Source organism: Triticum aestivum, chromosome 4D (genome assembly GCF_018294505.1).
Source record: "Triticum aestivum cultivar Chinese Spring chromosome 4D, IWGSC CS RefSeq v2.1, whole genome shotgun sequence".
In the NCBI taxonomy this organism is placed as follows: Eukaryota; Viridiplantae; Streptophyta; class Magnoliopsida; order Poales; family Poaceae; genus Triticum; species Triticum aestivum.
In genome coordinates this window covers 65,170,640-65,188,442 of record NC_057805.1, presented here as the reverse complement: position 1 = coordinate 65,188,442, position 17,803 = coordinate 65,170,640, and the positions used below count along the sequence as shown (strand labels likewise).

Here is a 17,803-nt window from a genome sequence, read left to right as displayed (position 1 = left end):
CGGGTTTTGCCGGGAGTAGCAAGACATGACACCGGTTGTAGCTTTTCCCACTGCCGGTTGTAGCAAAACGGTCGCCACCACAAACTTCGTCGTGGCCGTTGCAGCAAATCACATATCCGATTGTAGCTTTTTTGTTGCCGGTTGTAGCAAAAATGATCGCCGGTGGTAGCTTTTCATGCTTCTGGTTGCAGCAAAAATCGCAACACCTCGGTCGGCACCACAAAACTTCGGTGTTGCCATTGCAGCAAATCACGTCGTCAGAGGTAGCTTTTTTTGTTGTTGGTTGTAGCAAACGGCGACGACGGTTGCAACAAAAAATGGTCGCCGCATTGATTGTAGCTCGTTGTGTGTGCCGATCGCAGCATTTTCATTGCTGGTTGTAGCAAAAAAATTGACCTTAGCGGTAGTAGCAAAAAGTAGACGGTGGTAGACCGCGGTTGCAGCAAAAATTCGCCCTCGCCGGTAGTAGCAAAAAGTAGAAGGTGGCAGCAAAAATTCATCCTCGCCGGTAGTAGCAAATTGTCTCGCCGGTAGTAGCAAAAGTAAACGGCGGTTGCAACAAAAACGGTCGTCTCCCCGTCGCGAGGCACGGTATGACCATTGGTTGTAGCAAAAAAAAATTAGCGGTCGTAGCAAAATTAGATTATGGTTGTAGCAAAAAACATTGTCGTCACTGTCACGAGAGGCAAAGTGGTCGATTGGTTGTAGCAAATTTTTTGGCCGGTTGTAGCAAAAACCGAGAATGGTTGCAGCACCGGCTGCTCGGTTGTTTGCCATTGCCGGCGATGGCCATCTCGGCCATCTCATCATAAAACTTCGGCGGTCGGTGGTTCGCAGCACCTAGGCTCGCCGCCGTTTCGTGTCTAACTCCAGGGAGTTAGGGGTTGTCGGGAGCAGGAAGGATGTGAGGACAACACATGGAATCTGTGAGAGGTGGGAGGAAGAGTTCACTGGGAAGGAAGAAGAAAAGAGGGATATAGGAGAGGTCACTCCGGTAGTGGAGCTCGCCGGGAAGCCGTGGCGGACTGGCAGAGCGAGAAACGGCTCAGGGGATCATGGGGGAGCAGATAAGGTTGCGAAGTGTTTGTGGAAGAAGACGACCAGGAAAAAAAACTGCGATGTGTAGGCCTGTGTCAACGCAGGGGGTGCGGTGCCAGACGCACGATCGAAACGAAACGCACGGCCCGCGCGCGACCGGCCGAAGTTTCAGCCGGTCCGCCAGGTGGAAATCGTTTCCCTTAATAGTATAGCCAAAAGACGGCTATATGAAGTTGCCATGTCACTTATAGCCAACCTAATAAACCACCCATATATAACTTAATGACTTAAAAATTAGTTTTCTTTCCCCCCAAAACATAAAAAAGAGATACTTAATGACTAAAAAAAATTAGTTTTCCTTCCCCAAAACATAAAAAGGAGATGTCCTCTCTACCCCGCATTCATGGCGCAGCGGCCAGTGGCCGGCCCCCGGCAATAAAATCCTGCTGGTTTGCCGCCACCCATTTCTCCCCAATCGGGCCTGAATCGCCGCCTCGATCTGGAGGCTATAAAGCTCGATCCTCGGCCGGCTATAAAGCATGAAGCTGCTCCGGCTGCTCGATCTGGAGGATTCAGTGCTGCAATGGGTCCTCAGTGCAGTTCACCCGCCTGAATAATCTGACTGAACTCGAGGTACTCCCGCTGAAGGGTTGATGTGACGACACACTGAAGCAAGAGCTGGAGAGCCAACTTGCCCAGCATCCGAACAAACCAGTTTTGAAGCTGGACTGCTGGAGGAATAGCCACGCTCGTCCTGATGGATACTGACTGAATGGTCATTGTTCGTGTTGCTTCAGTGGGAAGTTCAATGTACAGATGTGTAACTGTCCTGAGTTGTAACAATCATGTCAATGAACTCTGAAACATATCGCTTGGTAATCTGCTAGCAAAGTACTAGCAGTTGAGAGTATGTTTGTTTTGCTGCTTTTGCTATATTTATCATGGGACTGAATGTTTTTTCATATAGTCGATTTTGTGACCGTTGATTTCAGGCACTTTGTGATTCCTGCCAGGTGAAGTTGGGCTGTATTTAGCTGAAGTTGGGCTGTATTTAACTGATGCTTTTTTTTAGTCCATGTTATAATAGGAAGAGTTTTCCTTTTGTTGAGTGTTGTGTGGTGCTCCGATAATACTTAGGCATGCACACGAGTGAAGTGTCAAGTAATATACCATCCTCGAAGGGGTCAAGCGAGCATGTGTAAAGGCGATGATTCACCATTATGTATGTGAAGTGGATGTCACACGTGTCATTTGCCAAACGGACCCTTGACATGGTGATGCCCGTAGGATACTCCGCATCAGCTGGTCCTATGGGGCCTTAGCACGGCGACTTCTCGACTATCTACTACAACAAGCTTTGTCTGGCTCCTACAAGGGAGGGGTGATGACAGCAACACACCTTTGGCTCGCTTTAGTGCTTAAAATCGTCGCTAGGTGGTCTACAAATCTGGATATAATCTTTATTATTTCTGATGTTCATTGTATTGTCATGATTAAAGATGAATAAATCAGAAGTTTCTTACAAAAAATACAGGATTGGTGTGCTCAATTATAAACTTCCAAATATTTTTTGGTCTCATAACCAATGGCGGGGCTAGCAATCCAAGCCAATGATGCCCACAACAAATGTATGTAAATAAATATAAATATAAATATATATATATATATATATATATATAGAGAGAGAGAGAGAGAGAGAGTTAGGATTAGCCTGCTAAGGACATCTCTATCTGATGCCCTAAATTTTATAGGAGTAAACGATTGAGTAAACTTTAGAGGAGCACATTTTCTCCTCTAAAGAAATATTATTTCTAGCCCAATCCCAAAACTTAACAGAGTGAAAAAACTGAAAGGCACATGAACACAAATTCGGTACTAATTAGGTTCAAACTAGTACATAAAACATAATTAAACGACATTCGGTGCAAATTCTGAATATTTACATCGAACTTAAAACGAAATTCAAAATTTTAGCTAGAAATTTAAACCTAGTCCGATTCTTCCATGAGCGCCTTTCACTTCTTTCTTCTCAAACCACCAATCGTTGGGTCGGGGCCATCGCTGGAGCCAGCACCGTCGCCATCTTCATTGCTGGATAGGTCTATGACGTCGGTCCTCCCCACCGCGCACTCCGCATACAGGCGACGGTCCGCCTCCATGCGCTCCGGGTAGCGGCGGTGGAACTCCTCCATGTACAGCTTGACGGCTTGCTCCGCCGCGAGTCGCTCGCGGGCCTCTCGGTCCTTCCGCCTGTTGTGCGGGGTGGCGACGCAGTGGTCCACCGGCTCCAATGGCAGCACGTAGCCATCTGGGTAGTTACGGCGACCGACAACGTCGTACAAGTGCACTGACATGATGTCGTATGCATCCGCCGAGTGGAAGAAGCCCAACTAGTGGGTCTTGCCGGTGTCGCGCTCGTAGATCTCGGCGATCCAAGTCCCCCACTTGCGCTGCCGCACACTGTGGTACCTCGGCTCCGGCGGTGGCCACGGCGGGAGGTCGGGGAAGGCAGATGCGCATGAGGAGGAGGCGCCGCCATGGCGTGGATCCACTAGCCAAGCATTGCGGATGGGTGGGGCGGGCTTGGGGAAGGTGGCAGAGGATCCAACCATTGTCACCGACGTGCAGGCGGTGGAGCGGGCATGGTGTGGCGCGTGGGTGGATTGGGTGGTGGGGGCAGTGGGTTTGCTCGACGCGTGGAAGGGGAAAAGATTTACTCGATGGTTGAGAGGTGGCGTATTTTTAGTGCTCGACGGCCGCTCGGAGTAAATTATTTAGTCACTTAACGATTTTAAGGGGATCGGCTAGGTCTGGTTTAAAGGAATAAAGCAGATTTTTTTACTTTTCTAACCGGTTTTAGGGGAACGACTAGCGATGCCCTAAACATATTTTTGTGATGTTGTTTGACGTCACAGAAGACATGTATCTTCGCCACTGTCGTAATTGCCGACAAAAATATATTGCCTCCATCCTAAATAAGTTTGCTTAGATTTGTCTAGATACATAATAGACAAATCTTCGAAATAGAGGGTGTACTATTAGCATGACACATTGTGCTTGGTCAACACGTTTCGAGTAGGGAATCACGTGTGCATCCTCTTGGCCACCGCACCGCGCACGCGGCCGCCGTCGATCGAAACAGACAGCGGACCATCGACATAGTATTGAATACGGAGTTACGTCTCAGACGATCTCTGCGAGCAGAGCCGTCCCTATCGGCGTCCAACACGCTTCCGCATCCGGAGGAGGTCGCAGCGAGGACTTGGCGCTCAAAGATAGGGACATGAGTGAGGACTGTAGTATTATACGATGGGAGGAGGAAGCTTCCTCTTTAATCCAGTGCTTTGACTGATTCCTTCACCACACTTGCGTGTAAAGCAAAGCGTCCATTCCCGTTCCTCGTCTTGCTTGCCATGCAAATAGAGCCATATAGAGTACATCATCGCAGCTTGGATCCATCCTCCACTCTCATACATCGTCGATCCCATAACCGTCTTCTCTTTGAGGCTGCTGTGCTGATAAAGGCAGAGCCATCGTTTCCGGATAACGCTCCGCATCCTCTGCCTTTCTTTCCTCTGGGTTAGAACAACACTAGGTACTTTCTTCTCTTCTCCTTCCCGGGTGTGCATGGCTTGAAATGAGCTTTAATTATTTGAGCCAAGCTTCTTATTCTGCTCCTGTTTGAAGGTGGTTTTGAGACATGGGCGACGAGGATAGCGCATACTATCTCCTGGAGAGCAGGTTACGCGATCCAAGCGCTGACCCGACTGATCTACCCTTGTCACTCTTCAAATCAATCACCAATAATTTTTCCGATAAAGAAGTAATCGGTAGCGGAGGATTTGGAGTGGTTTACAAGGTACGCATTTATGCTAAAATAATCATGATTATCATACATTTCACTCTGGTGTCAATCATATCCACCAGTTGGGGTTTTATCGAGTTACACGAAGGAAGAAAAACGTAGGATTGTCCTACAAAATTGGAGTGTCCATATTCACATATATGCTACTCCTTAAAATATACTACTAACAAAACATATGCTAATCAGGGAGTGCTTCCCAGTGGAATATTTGTTGCTGTGAAGAAACTTTCCGACGCTTTAGTTGAAGACAAGTTGTTTCAGGACGAGGTTGCTTGTCTCATAAGGGCCAAGCACAGAAATATAGTTCGGTTACTTGGCTATTGTGCAGACACACAAGGAAAAATTACAGAATACAAAGGGGAGCTCATAATGGCGAAAGTACGAGCAAGGCTGCTATGCTTTGAGTATGTATCTGGAGGTAGCCTGGACATGCACCTTGAAGGTATGACAATGATGCACCGTGTAATTTCCTTGCTCTAGCTAAAATAAAAGACTTCAGTACAATTTCCTACCGTTCCAATTATTCTTTGTCGCTAATTCTCGAATGGTCTTAACATTTGCATCTTAGTTGTCCTCATTCTCACTTACACATGCAGATGAATTTTGCGGGCTTGAATGGCATCAACGCTACATAATAATTAAGGGAATTTGTCATGGCTTGCGCCATCTTCACGAGGAACAGAAAATTATCCATATGGATCTCAAGCCTCAGAATATATTGATGGATCCTAATATGGTACCAAAAATTACAGACTTTGGATTGTCAAGACTTATTGGCATACAACAAAGTCGTATTATCACCATGAACAATTTTGGAACACTGTAAGCTAACTCTCAAGAGCTATTTGCATCGTTGCACTTTTATTGGTTTTCTTAATGCGCAAAATTGCATGCCATGTTGTTATGCAGGGGTTACATGGCACCAGAGTACTCCCACCATGGAACCATCAAGTTCAAGTCAGACATATACAGTCTGGGCGTAATACTTCTAGAACTTATAACAGGAACAAGGATGCCACCCAATATTGAAAATGTAAGAACCCACCCATCTGACTAGTTGCTAGATCAATTATATAGGTACACTGTGTTATATTTTACCACCCGCTCATTATCATGCCTTTTGTGGCATTATTTTTTCTGAAAAGTAATATTATAAATGAGGGAAAATATATAAAAGTTGCATATTTCTCAACGCGACAAGGAGTAAGTTTGGGATGGCATTTTAACTCTGGGGAGCATATGCTCCCGGATGAACAGGAAATCCAAAACAAATAGTGAATAAAAATTTTAAATTCAGATTTTTTTCTGAAGATGTTCATGTTACTATAACGAGCGTATTGTGATGTTGTAATAACCTGCTATGAGATAAATTAACTGTTAAACTAGCACCATGGATACTGTGTCAATCTTACACTGCACGAACTAATCCTAGATAATTCAATTTGATAGGTGCACAAAAACTGGAAGAACAGGCTGCAGGAAACATTAAGCTATTCATCAGTTGAAGCATCCTACAAACAGGTAAAGAGATGTGTCCAAGTAGCACTCAACTGTATGGAAACTGACAGTGAAAAACGACCCAGTATAGGGGAAATTGTCAAGATACTAAATGAAATTGAAACTGGTTACGAAGAAGATGAAACACCAACATCCACTCAGCTGCTTTGCATCCACCCCCTGGAGCTCCGGTTCCCTTTTAAGCCAAATCACTCGATCACCTGCCCATTGCACCTAACCAATAATACAGATCACCGAGTTGCCTTCCGGCTCCAGCCGGAGAGACTGGAGAGGTACTTCACCGAGTGGCTATGTGGTGTCGCTCCCCCGAGGTCTACTTACACCCTCATCGTGACGATGAGAGACCGGCAGCAGTCACTGCCAGCCACGGATGAGTTTCTGATCGAGCAGAGCAGGCTAAGGGGGGAGACCGAGCTTAAGGATATCAGCCAAGGAAAAGCCGAAACCGAGTATGACAATTTCTTTACAGAAGTTAAAGAGAAGGGCGTTGATCCAGTTCTTGAGCAAACGTTGACAGCTGTATGTGACCCAGAAGGAAATATAACCGCTGAGGTGAGTCAGGTCAATTACTGAATTACAGAAGGAAAGCAATAATTTGTGTATGTTTGATTGAATCAGATCATATCCGCGGTGGAATAATTAGTGTATGTTTGATTGAATCAGATCATATCGACAGTGGATTTTGATAAAATGGTTTCCATGGATGTACATCCCACGAAGCCATGGTAAGTGGATAGTATGAATTGTCTAGAAAGCACTGGGCAGCGTTGAAATGCATATTCCGTTATTCATTTCAGTGAGAGGCATGAGCAAAAAAATCTTATATATATCTCCATATGTGCAATGCAGGATTATAACAAGCCATTTCAATGGTCACATATGCATTTGGAACTACCAGACAAAGGTTAGTGACTACTCTAATTTATCAGTGTAGTTCATTTGTATGTATAGCTTGTCCAGTTATGTATATAGTTTTAATAGAAATTGGCTGTAGGGCCCTCACCTATCGTTTCCTGTTTAAAAAAATGTAGTTTGATAAGTAGTACATTAATATTGTACTAGCAAAACAAGCTCGTGCGTTGCAACGAGAGAAAAAATAACACACTTCGCTAACCCAATAATCACGACTTAAGATCTCAATAGGTCCACGTTTTTTAATTCAACATGACATTAGTGCCAAGACAATCACAACGCGTTTGAATGTGTCAATCCTAATGCATCTCTCTCTCGGCATAAGATCAAAAATTTGCTTTCTTTGCCCCGTTTGAGGTTTTGCCGTCACGTGCATGTATGGTTATAGATGATTTTTTTGTCTCCAATCTGATTTTGGTGTGTTGTTCATTTTCTATCTGGACGATATGAACTAAAGACCGATCGTGCACTGTTTATCAAAGTTGCACTGAAAAAATATTTAACAAGTAAAATAACATAATATTCAGATTCCAAACATTTTTTTAATCAAATTTCATATATAACATGTTAACAGTTTAAAAGATATGACTATTTTTTTGAAACATATGATATGGACTGCGGGTTGAATTTTAAAAACTGTATGGAGCTTTTTGCATAACCCGAAACGTTTTGTCTATGTCACTTAAAACAGTACCGCGGGTTTATTGTCGAAAACTATATGGGGGTTTTTGCGAAACCAAACATTTTTGTCTGTTTATGCCTTAAAACTGTACGGCGGCTTAATTACCAGTAACTATAGGGGTTTTCTGCAAAACAGCGTGACGGACGATCATCTTTATTAGTAGGTAGAGATAAAGACTAGCTAGAAGCCTGTGTGCTGTTAAAGAACCGTAAGAACAATCAACCTCTATCTTAAATGGGTAATGTTTGTGGCCGGGGCGCCGGCCGAACCGTTGCGCCGGTCTCATACGCGTCGTCTGATGCGCTAGATCGAACGCCCACGTTTCCTCCTCAACCGCACCCACGTTCACGTGCTGCTGGGTCCACGCACCGCTTTGGGCGCAGCTTATCCTTTCGCTTGTGTCGCCTCCTTCTCCACCACTCGTTCTTCTTCTTTTCCCCATCCACATTCAATCCTTGCTGTCGCACGGCGGCGACCAACGCGGAGAGGAGATGCAGTTTTTGGTGGCATATGATAGCTTTCTGTTAGGAATATGATAGCTTTCTGTTAGGAATATGATAGCTTTGCTGTCGGTACTTCTCACTCAGTCTTCATGTACGGGAGAGTTGGAGTGGAAGACGGATTATGTCTACTAACTCCAACTTGAATAGGAAGACTGACTGTGGAGTCAGTTTGAGCTAAATAATGGCAGCATTTTACTAATTTTTCGATAAAGGGCTTTTCATTGAATTGAAATATCGAGTTGATACAGACGCATCAAAGATCACCCGGCCTCTACATAGCTAGATGCACACAGCCAAAAGTTTGAAGAAGTCTAGATAAAAAAATATGGCTAAACAGCCACAAGTAAAAAATAAAACAAGCCTATAGCGGGGCCAATCCAATTCGAAGATCACACCGCCATTCATGGGGGTAGAAAATCTCCCTGGCCGAACACTCCAGCCGTGTAGACGCCATCATAAAAAGGTCTCTATCCTCCGACTGTTGCAGGATAGACCACATACGGAGCCATCGCGAGCATATATGAATAACCTGCATAGGAGAAGAAACACATTTACGGTTAAAAACAATATCATTCCTAGTGAGCCAGAGTGCCCAACATAAGGCAGCCGCCCCCACAAGAATGTGTTTAGAAAATTGTTTATCTATTCCCCTCAATCAGTTGCCGAACATATTACGTGCACTACGTGGAGGGTATAGATTCGAAGCTATTTGGACAATGGCCCATACCGATCGAGCAAACTTGCATTCAAAAAATAAGTGCTTAATCGACTCATCATGGTGGCAGAAAACACATTTTTTGCAACCTAGCCAGTTTCGTCGTGCCAAATTGTCCCTAGTTAAGATAACTCCTTTAGTGAAAAACCATAGGAAAATTTTCACTTTTAGGGGAATCTTAAGCTTCCACAATTTCCTATTATCTATTGGCACCTCGTTATGAACCAGTGCATCATACATGGATTTAACCGAAAACTTACCACTCTGATGCAATTTCCATTTAAAGATATCCAGTTCCACTGGCAACTGGATGGCTCCCAGTCGGGTTAGCAGATCATCCCATGCTGCCAATCGAGGACCAATGAGGGTTCGACGAAAAGAAATATCAGGGTTTTCATGTCCCAGCACTTGTTTAATCGTGACAAACTTATGTCTAACTATCCGATATAAACTTGGGTATTGCACATTTAAGGGGTTGTTCCCCAACCAGGTGTCTTCCCAGAAACGTGTTTGGGAGCCGTCCCTAACCGAAAACGTTCCAAACTGGAAAAAGAATTCTTTAGCTTTCATCACCCCACTCCAAAAATGTGAATCTCCGGGTCTCTAGTAGACTTGGGATATTGATTTGGAACCCACGTATTTATTACGAATGATTTCCTGCCAAACATCGTTCTCAGTGAGTAATTTATATACCCATTTGCTGAGCAGTGATATATTTTTTATCTCAAGATCCTGGATTCCAAGCCCCCCTTGGCTTTTAGGGCGGCATAATACGTTCCACCTTGCCAAACGATACTTCTTGGTTTCATTATCGTTCTGCCAAAAAAATCTTGATCTATAATAGTCAAGACGCTGGAGCACTCCTTTTGGGAGATGAAAAAAAGATAACATATAAAGAACCATATTGATAAGGACCGAATTGATCCAGATTAGTCGACCTCCATAGGACAAGAGTTTGGCCTTCCAACTGGCCAGACGTTTCTCCAGTCTCTCTTCAACATGCTTCCATTCAGCTATTGTCAGTCGCCTATAGTGAATAGGGATACCCAGATAGCGAATTGAAAATTGTCCGAGTTGACAACCAAAGATTTCAGCATAATCTTGTGAAACTTCTGCGGCCTCGCCGAAACAGAAGAGTTCACTCTTATGAAAATTAATCTTTAGTCCAGAAAGATCCTCAAAGGCACATAACAACAATTTAAGGTTTCTGGCCTTTTCTAAGTCATGGTCCAGAAACAAAATGGTGTCATCCGCATATTGTAAAATTGATAGGCCTCCTTCTACTAAATGAGGAATGACCCCGGTGACTTGACCTGCTAACTTGGCCCTCTCAATAAGAGTAGCTAACATATCAGCCACAATATTAAACAGAATGGGTGATGCGGGGTCCCCTTGACGGAGCCCCTTCCTTGTCTGGAAATAGTTGCCTAAATAGCTACGCTACCTCCGGACACAAAGCTCTCAACCCATCGACACCAAGTATCAGAAAACCCTTTCATACGTAATGTTTGTAACAAAAAGGGCCACTTTACTTTATCATAAGCTTTCTCGAAGTCGATTTTAAAAATGACTCCATTCAATTTTTTATGATGAAGCTCATGGACCGTTTCATGAAGGACAACAACACCATCCAAAATGTTTCGCCCTTGCATGAATGCTGTTTGGGTTGGTTTGACTACATGATCAGCCACCCCATTCAGACGGTTAGTCGCCACCTTGGTGAAGATTTTGAAACTTACATTGAGTAAGCAAATCGGTCTATATTGTTGAATCCGACTAGCATCTTTCGTCTTGGGTAGAAGAATAATTTTCCCAAAATTTAGGCGGGAAATGTCAAGTTTATGAGCATGTAGTTCATTGAACAACTGAACCAAGTCTGATTTTAACATGTCCCAGAAATTTTGGTAGAACTCCGCCGGAAAACCATCCGGACCCGGAGATTTGTTATGTTCCATCTGAAAAACCGCCGTTCGAATTTCCTCCTCAGAGAATGGAGAGGTTAGGAATTCATTTTCCGCAGCGGATACTTGCTGAATGTCGTGACAAATGGACTCATCCATCTCGATAGTAGTGTTCACAGATGGCCCGAATAAATCTTTATAATACTTAGTAATGAAGTTCTTTAATGAGGCCTCCCCCTCAATTCGACCCTCCTCCTGATCTAGAGCGAAGATTCGTTTCTTCCTATGTTTGCCATTGGCTAACATTTGGAAGTATTTCGTATTATCATCCCCAAGAACCAGTGAGTCAGTCTTACACCTTTGGTACCATTTTATTTCCTCCTCGCGTAAAAGGCGGGCTAGCTGCTCATTGAGATGACTTTTTTGCTCAATCTCCAAGGCAGAAAGGAGCCTGACCTCCGCGATCTTATCTAAGGAGTCAATTAAGGTAGAGATTCGCAACTTCTCCTTCTTATAAATCCCTGCGGTGTGTTTGGCCCAACCACGAAGGAATTGGCGCAGCGCACGGATACGATTGTTCCATCGTTGAATTGGTGTGTCACCACGAGGTTGGCGTTGCCACACTTTTTTACCAACTCATGAAAACCCTCTCTAGTGAGCCATCCCAATTCGAATTTGAACTGATGGCGGCTATTACTAGGAACAGGTTGACCGAAATCAGTTAGCAACGGAGCATGATCAGATAAAGCCTCAATTCTCTCCAGTGCTCTCACCGAAGCTAGGGGGTACTTAAATTCCCAGTCGGTGGTAACGAGCACCCGGTCTAATTTTTCGAAAGTTGGGATAGATCTGTTATTGGCCCATGTATATTGGCGCCCAGATAAGGTAAGTTCCCGCAAATCGAGACTATCAATAACAGCATTAAAAAGGAATGGCCATCTAGTGTCAGACCTATCGTTGTTTTTCTCCTGCTGATATCGGGGAATATTGAAATCCCCCCCTAGTATCATTGGGTGTGGGTTTTCTCGGCAGGTATTGACAAGTTCCTTGAGGAAGGCCGATTTAAACTCATCTTGAGCGGCGCCATAAACAGCAACCAAACTCCAAATGAAGTTATCAGATTTATTTCGAAGGTTGAATTTAATATGATACTCCCCCTTCGAAGTCGAAAGAAGTTCCAAGTAAGTGGAGTGTATGCCTAACAGAATACCCCCAGACCTCCCAGAAGGCGGTAACATATGCCACTTGTAATCTTTACCACATGAAAAATGGTCGAGATCACGAGTTGGAAAGTCACGCTTGCCACACTCAGAGATTGCCACAAAATCGAGAGCATAATCCCTAACACAACCGGAAATATGTTTATGTTTAGCCAAGTCACCAAGACCTCTGCTATTCCAAAACATTCCTTTCATGATGAACCTTTCTTGTGTTTGTAAACTTTTGCCTTCTTTTTTGGCCGACCCTTTTTACTACCTGAATTAGACTTGTTCTTGCGTACCGACGCAACGAGCTCACAAAGCACAGTGCCGCGCGTGGTGTCATTCAAGTCTACCTCAGTTGCATCTTTGACCAAATGAGAGAGGAGTCTGCCTTCATGATTGGCATCCGACTCCTCATCGTCCTCATCTGATACTAAGGGATCCAAAATACGCGATTTAGGATCAACCGTAAGCCGGTCGAACTCCATATGCTTAAGAGCCTTAACGGAAAAGTCTACTGCTGTTTTATTCCTTCCTAATAAGATACCAAGACTAGTAATATTTGAAGAAACTTTGGCATTATCAAAAGAGAGAAAATATTTACTAGTAGACGTACCATCAAAGTCGAGGTTCTGCGATGCCGTTCTACGCATGGCCTTCCGCATGGAATCCTCGTCAGAAGCTGAAGCCCCGTCAGCGTTAACTAAATGGCGGCCACTGCGTCTGAGAGATGTAGTCGTAGACACAGTGGCAGCTAGCGTCTCGGAGGCCCTGCAAGGTGGTGTAGATGGCTCCGGCGTAGCCGAAGCAGACTGAGTAGGCGGCAGCGTACCCTCCTCCTCCTCGGTCGCCGAAGAGGCCTCCACGCTGCCCGGCGAAGGATGCGCGGACGACAGCGCTCGAAGCTCCGCCATCGCAAGGTCGTGATCCGCCCTCACCGCCGGGGAAAAAATCACTGCCCGACGGCTAGACAGCCGCGACGAAGCCGAGGTCGGAGTCACCACCTCATCCGTAGCATCCACCCTCGGAGTCCCTGTCTCCAGAGACGCCGACGACTCGTCGCCCCGAAGTCGAACACCGGGAGCAGCTGGTGATGATGCCGACAGAGAAGGCAGCGCAGGTATGCGAGATGGCGAGGAAGCACACCCTGGCGCCAAGTGGTCCACATCCGACCGATCACCTGGCGGTGTCGTACTCCGCATAGGCTGCAGTACAAGATTAGGTGACGATCTCCGGAGAGGATTTGGTGGCGTGACGGCAATTAATTTTCCCGCCGCCACCGGCCGTGAGGGTGCACCAGAAGGAACGATCGTGGCTGAAGTTATCTGCATCGGAACAGCACCTCCCATGGTTGTAGTGGCCGCCGTGTGAGTGGTAGAAGAGGATCCTTTCAGCCTCTTGCTCATGTCATTAGGCCTTGACGTATCCTCTCTGTCATGTCCCTTGTCACCCTCAGAATCGTCGTCTTGCTCCCAAACTCGTGGCACAAAATCAGCATCCACTCGGAAGTCATGATCCTCCAAAGTATACCGGAACTCATATCCCTTTCTCTGAACAACCACGTCCGACAAGAGGGAGTTGAGAGTACTCATCTTAAAAGCGTCCAGATTAAGCACACCCACCTGTATCCGAACAATTCCCCGGCGGCGCAAACAAAGGAGATCGACATCCAAGGTGGCGCCAATAACAGAACCAACAACCCAAAGGCCTAAGAAATGCCGAAGTGCGTGAGGTACTCCATGAACATGCACCCAAATCGGAATCAGCTCAAAACGATATGGGATATCCTCGGACTGCCATGCCTTGAACTCCAGTGTTACGTTATGTGATTTGATGAAGACCGTAAACCCGGTTACTCTCAGAAGCACCTCTTCACTAGGAAACGACATGAGAAAAGCATTCTGGCCGTGAGGAATAGCCTCCCACGTCCATTGTTGCTGATACTGCGCAATCTTGGCTACCTCTGACTCCACAATGCTGGAAGTGATAGAACCTCCCGAGATCGTGACAAGAGCTGTTGTAGAACTCTGTGGCGCTAAATCTGCTCTGCACACATTATCTGGCATCTGAAAGAAGGCCATATTCTCAGTACCATATCCACAAAGCATTGCCGCCGGCTTCGGCAACTTCAGAGCCGGGCACCGCCGCAGTGTCATCGGGTGGTTCCATTTGTTACAAATGAAACAGTATTGCTGGGTCTCACAATCCTCAGCCAGGTGTCCCGCCGACTGACACTTGGTGCACCACATCTTTTTGGTTGCAGTACCCACGCCTGAAACTGTAGCGGGTTGCATCTGAACATGCTGCTGAACCGGTGCCATATGAGATTGAACTGTAGTCGCAACAGCCACCGGGACGAGAGATGGCACTCCCTGCGCACCATGAGCAGCCGTAGCAGTTGAGGCGACGTTGGTGGGAGCGACCCCCGGTTGGTACTTGGGACGACCACCCTTGGCATTTTACTAATGCTAGCTAGTTTACGTTTTTCTGGAGAAGTAGATATGGGCAGCTGTGGAGTCAGAGGTCAGTGCAATCATCTAAAATACATTGATGGTGGTTACGAAGTAACAGCACTAAAAATTCTGCAGAAATTCTAGGAGCAAAGATTATGTTGTAACAGACTAACAGTGAAAGACCAACAAAGTACTTCCTCCGTCCTATAATATAAGATGTTTTTTGATACTCGTGTAGCGTCAAAAAATGTCTTACATCATGGGATGGAGGGAGTAGTATGCAGTGATATTGTACTAAACTGATATGTTATTATTGTTCTGGTTATGTGACTGTCACTTCCTTGCCTATACTCATACAATTCTCTCATACTCCCTCCGTCCCAAAATAAGTGTCTCAACCTTAGTATAATTTTGTACTAAAGTTAATACAAAGTTGACACTTGTTTTGAGACGGAGAGAGTATTTTGCTCCATAGTCCCACATTAATACTTCAAAGTATTTGCTTAAATTGTTTTTCCATAATATCCCCTATGGACGATTCTGTTTTAGATAGAAAAGCTTATTAGACGGTAATAACGTGAGATTTATTCAGGAAAGTAGAGAGTAGGTGTTGGAACTTCCGGTTGTAGTAATACATACTAAAAACCTGTCTTTGGAATAAATGCTATTGTATGTTGGACTAATTATGTTATGCTACATTTATCTACAGGAAATGGTTAACTCATTTGAAGTCACGAAGGAACAAGAAGGCATGTTAACTTAGTTCACCAAAACACTTTTCGTTCACGATTAACCTTACTAGTTTCTTTAACGAACATTTTTTTTCATTCCCAACACCTTGTAATTTCCATTCTCCCCCAACTGCAGTTTTGACGGCTAAATTTATTGCCCAGAAGGAATGGATTGTGGCTGGTGGTGGCGATGGTCGCATTTATGTTTACAGTTATAATACAATGAAGAAAGTCAAGGTTTTCAAAGCTCTCAGCGAGCAGATCACTTCTTTGGCTATTCATCCAACCAAGCCTTATGTACTTTCAGCATCCTATGACTTCGTAATTAAGCTGTGGGACTGGGAAAATGGCTGGAAGTGCACTAGGATATTTAATGAAGAGCACTCCAGTTCTGTGATGCAATTAGTATTTAACCCCATGGACCCTAATGCTTTTGCTAGTGTTTCCATGGACAAGACAATTAAGGTTTGATTTTAACTCTCCCATTTTCATAGCTAACTGTTTGACATGATCCATTAAGATAGGTTTGTCACTGGAATTTTGTTGAATGACTGTAAAATCCTCCTGCTCCTATACTTGAAATTTTCAGATTTGGAGTGTTGATTCTCCCCATTCTAACCTCACATTGGATGGCCACTCATCCAATGTAAGATGTTTGGATTATTTTACCCATGGTGGTAAGCAATACTTGTTTACAGGATCCGATGATGGGACTGCCAAGGTGTGACATCTTCACTAAAGAACACTCTTGAGAACATATTTGTAGCCATTTGTTGTAACATTTCTTCCTCTTGAAACAGATTTGGGACGTGCAGAAAAAGATATGTGTTAAAACACTCGTAGGGCATGCAAATAGAGTCAGTACCGTCTATGCCCATCCCCAGCTTCCAATACTGATGACAGGTTCACGTGACGGGACTGTTCGTCTTTGGAACACAAGTACTTTCAGGTGAGCATTGGTGTGTGACCTAGCAAAACACACACTAGGCACATTATTTCAGAAACAATTATTATGGTTGAGGCGTTTCCAGTCCAGATTACTGGATGTTGATCCATCCGTCAGATATGGAATGAGGCCTCACTTGGGTCCTTCTGGCTAAATATTTTCTTACATCCCTCTTATTACATAACGCACATACAACAATTTTAGTAGGCCATAACAATGTGCATATCTTACTCTTTCAGGCTTGAGCGCATACTTAACTTTGGCCTCAGAAAAGTTCATGCACTCGGATGTATGAAAGGCTCAAGAAGGTGACTACATTGAACATTTGTTTTTCTTTGGTTTTGGTTGTCACTTACCAAGAACTTTATTAACTCGCTAGCAAGTAATAGGTGATTGAATAAGAAGAAAATAAACAACACAATAACTCTCTCCGTGTTTATGTTTGAGTCGTTTAATTGAATATTTCACTTTTCAACATTGTGCTTGAGTACCCTTGCTTGTTGCACTTCTTAATATGAAAGAAATAATTTTCTCTTCACCAACATGTTTGTGACACTATGTATTGTTCTCATCTGGTAGAAATTTGTGGTCAATGCAATCTTCATGAACAATCGTGGTATTTTTTTTCCTTTTTGTGCGAGGCTATAGGGTTGTGATCGGGCACAGCTATGGATTAGCTACTATGGAGATTTGACCATGAAGAATGACATGTCATCACCATGGGCAGGAGATGAGGCCCAGTTCTTTTCGCGCAGGATTCTGTAGAATCATGATTTTGGAAAAATTCTCGTGGAATCTGCTTCCCCCAGAATCTGATGTTGAGTTCTTTTCTGAGATTGTAGTTTGAAATTCTGGAAAGAGTTGTGTGCTGACATGTCTGTACTACCCTTCGAGATAAATTGTTTGATGAATTGTTAACACTTTGTTGTTTCGAACTGTGTCTTGTCGAACATGAGCACAGAAGTGATTTACGAATATCGTAAAGTGCTAAATATTACATTTAGAATGGTTTTAAAGTTTTGTTCGTTACAAAAGTGGGTGAACTAAATTTGCTTTGGGTTCCTTGACTTTCTTCATCTACCGTTACCATTTACGGTTCTCATATTAGCATTTAATAACAACATTCATCAATCTAACAACATCATTCGTACAGTAGCAAATATTTACCGAAAAGGCTTTTGCCCCACTTTATATATAAAGCAAAAACCATCAACAAGCCGATACAAACACATGCCACCCCAACACACCCACACACTCAAGGCTAGATGCATAGGCGCTGAGCGCAGCTACACCACCCCTATCGCTACAAGAGCTACCAGGGTCCTCAACCGTGAACA

The 17,803-nt window shown here is 44.3% G+C and overlaps 2 protein-coding genes across 2 annotated transcripts; one reads left to right on the top strand and one right to left on the bottom strand.

Moving 5' to 3' along the window:
* Positions 1 to 4,365: 4,365 nt before the first annotated feature.
* LOC123096242 (CBL-interacting serine/threonine-protein kinase 7) lies at positions 4,366 to 17,398 on the top strand. The gene is made up of 14 exons (XM_044517915.1): positions 4,366 to 4,633; positions 4,726 to 4,897; positions 5,090 to 5,345; positions 5,500 to 5,725; positions 5,813 to 5,936; positions 6,353 to 6,973; positions 7,085 to 7,146; positions 7,271 to 7,325; positions 15,499 to 15,538; positions 15,657 to 15,985; positions 16,110 to 16,241; positions 16,321 to 16,469; positions 16,706 to 16,774; positions 17,115 to 17,398. The coding sequence occupies exons 2-14, from the start codon at positions 4,739 to 4,741 to the stop codon at positions 17,158 to 17,160; spliced, it is 2,268 nt and encodes a 755-aa protein (XP_044373850.1). The 5' UTR covers positions 4,366 to 4,633; positions 4,726 to 4,738; the 3' UTR covers positions 17,161 to 17,398.
* Positions 8,731 to 13,596, bottom strand: LOC123096243 (uncharacterized). The gene is made up of 2 exons (XM_044517916.1): positions 12,953 to 13,596; positions 8,731 to 9,047 (listed from the first exon to the last, which is right to left on the bottom strand). Exons 1-2 carry the CDS (start codon positions 13,536 to 13,538, stop codon positions 8,986 to 8,988), a joined length of 648 nt encoding a protein of 215 aa, XP_044373851.1. The 5' UTR covers positions 13,539 to 13,596; the 3' UTR covers positions 8,731 to 8,985.
* Positions 17,399 to 17,803: the final 405 nt, after the last annotated feature.

Excerpts from the sequence above, each read along its gene's own strand:
- LOC123096242 (XM_044517915.1), top strand. The coding sequence starts at position 4,739 with ATGGGCGACGAGGATAGCGCATACTATCTCCTGGAGAGCAGGTTACGC. Across the intron at positions 5,346-5,499 it reads CCTGGACATGCACCTTGAAG|ATGAATTTTGCGGGCTTGAA; the intron begins GTATGACAATGA and ends TTACACATGCAG. Across the intron at positions 5,937-6,352 it reads TGCCACCCAATATTGAAAAT|GTGCACAAAAACTGGAAGAA; the intron begins GTAAGAACCCAC and ends TCAATTTGATAG.
- LOC123096243 (XM_044517916.1), bottom strand. The coding sequence starts at position 13,538 with ATGCGGAGTACGACACCGCCAGGTGATCGGTCGGATGTGGACCACTTG. Across the intron at positions 9,048-12,952 it reads GCAGAACCTCGACTTTGATG|GTTATTCATATATGCTCGCG; the intron begins GTACGTCTACTA and ends TCTCCTATGCAG.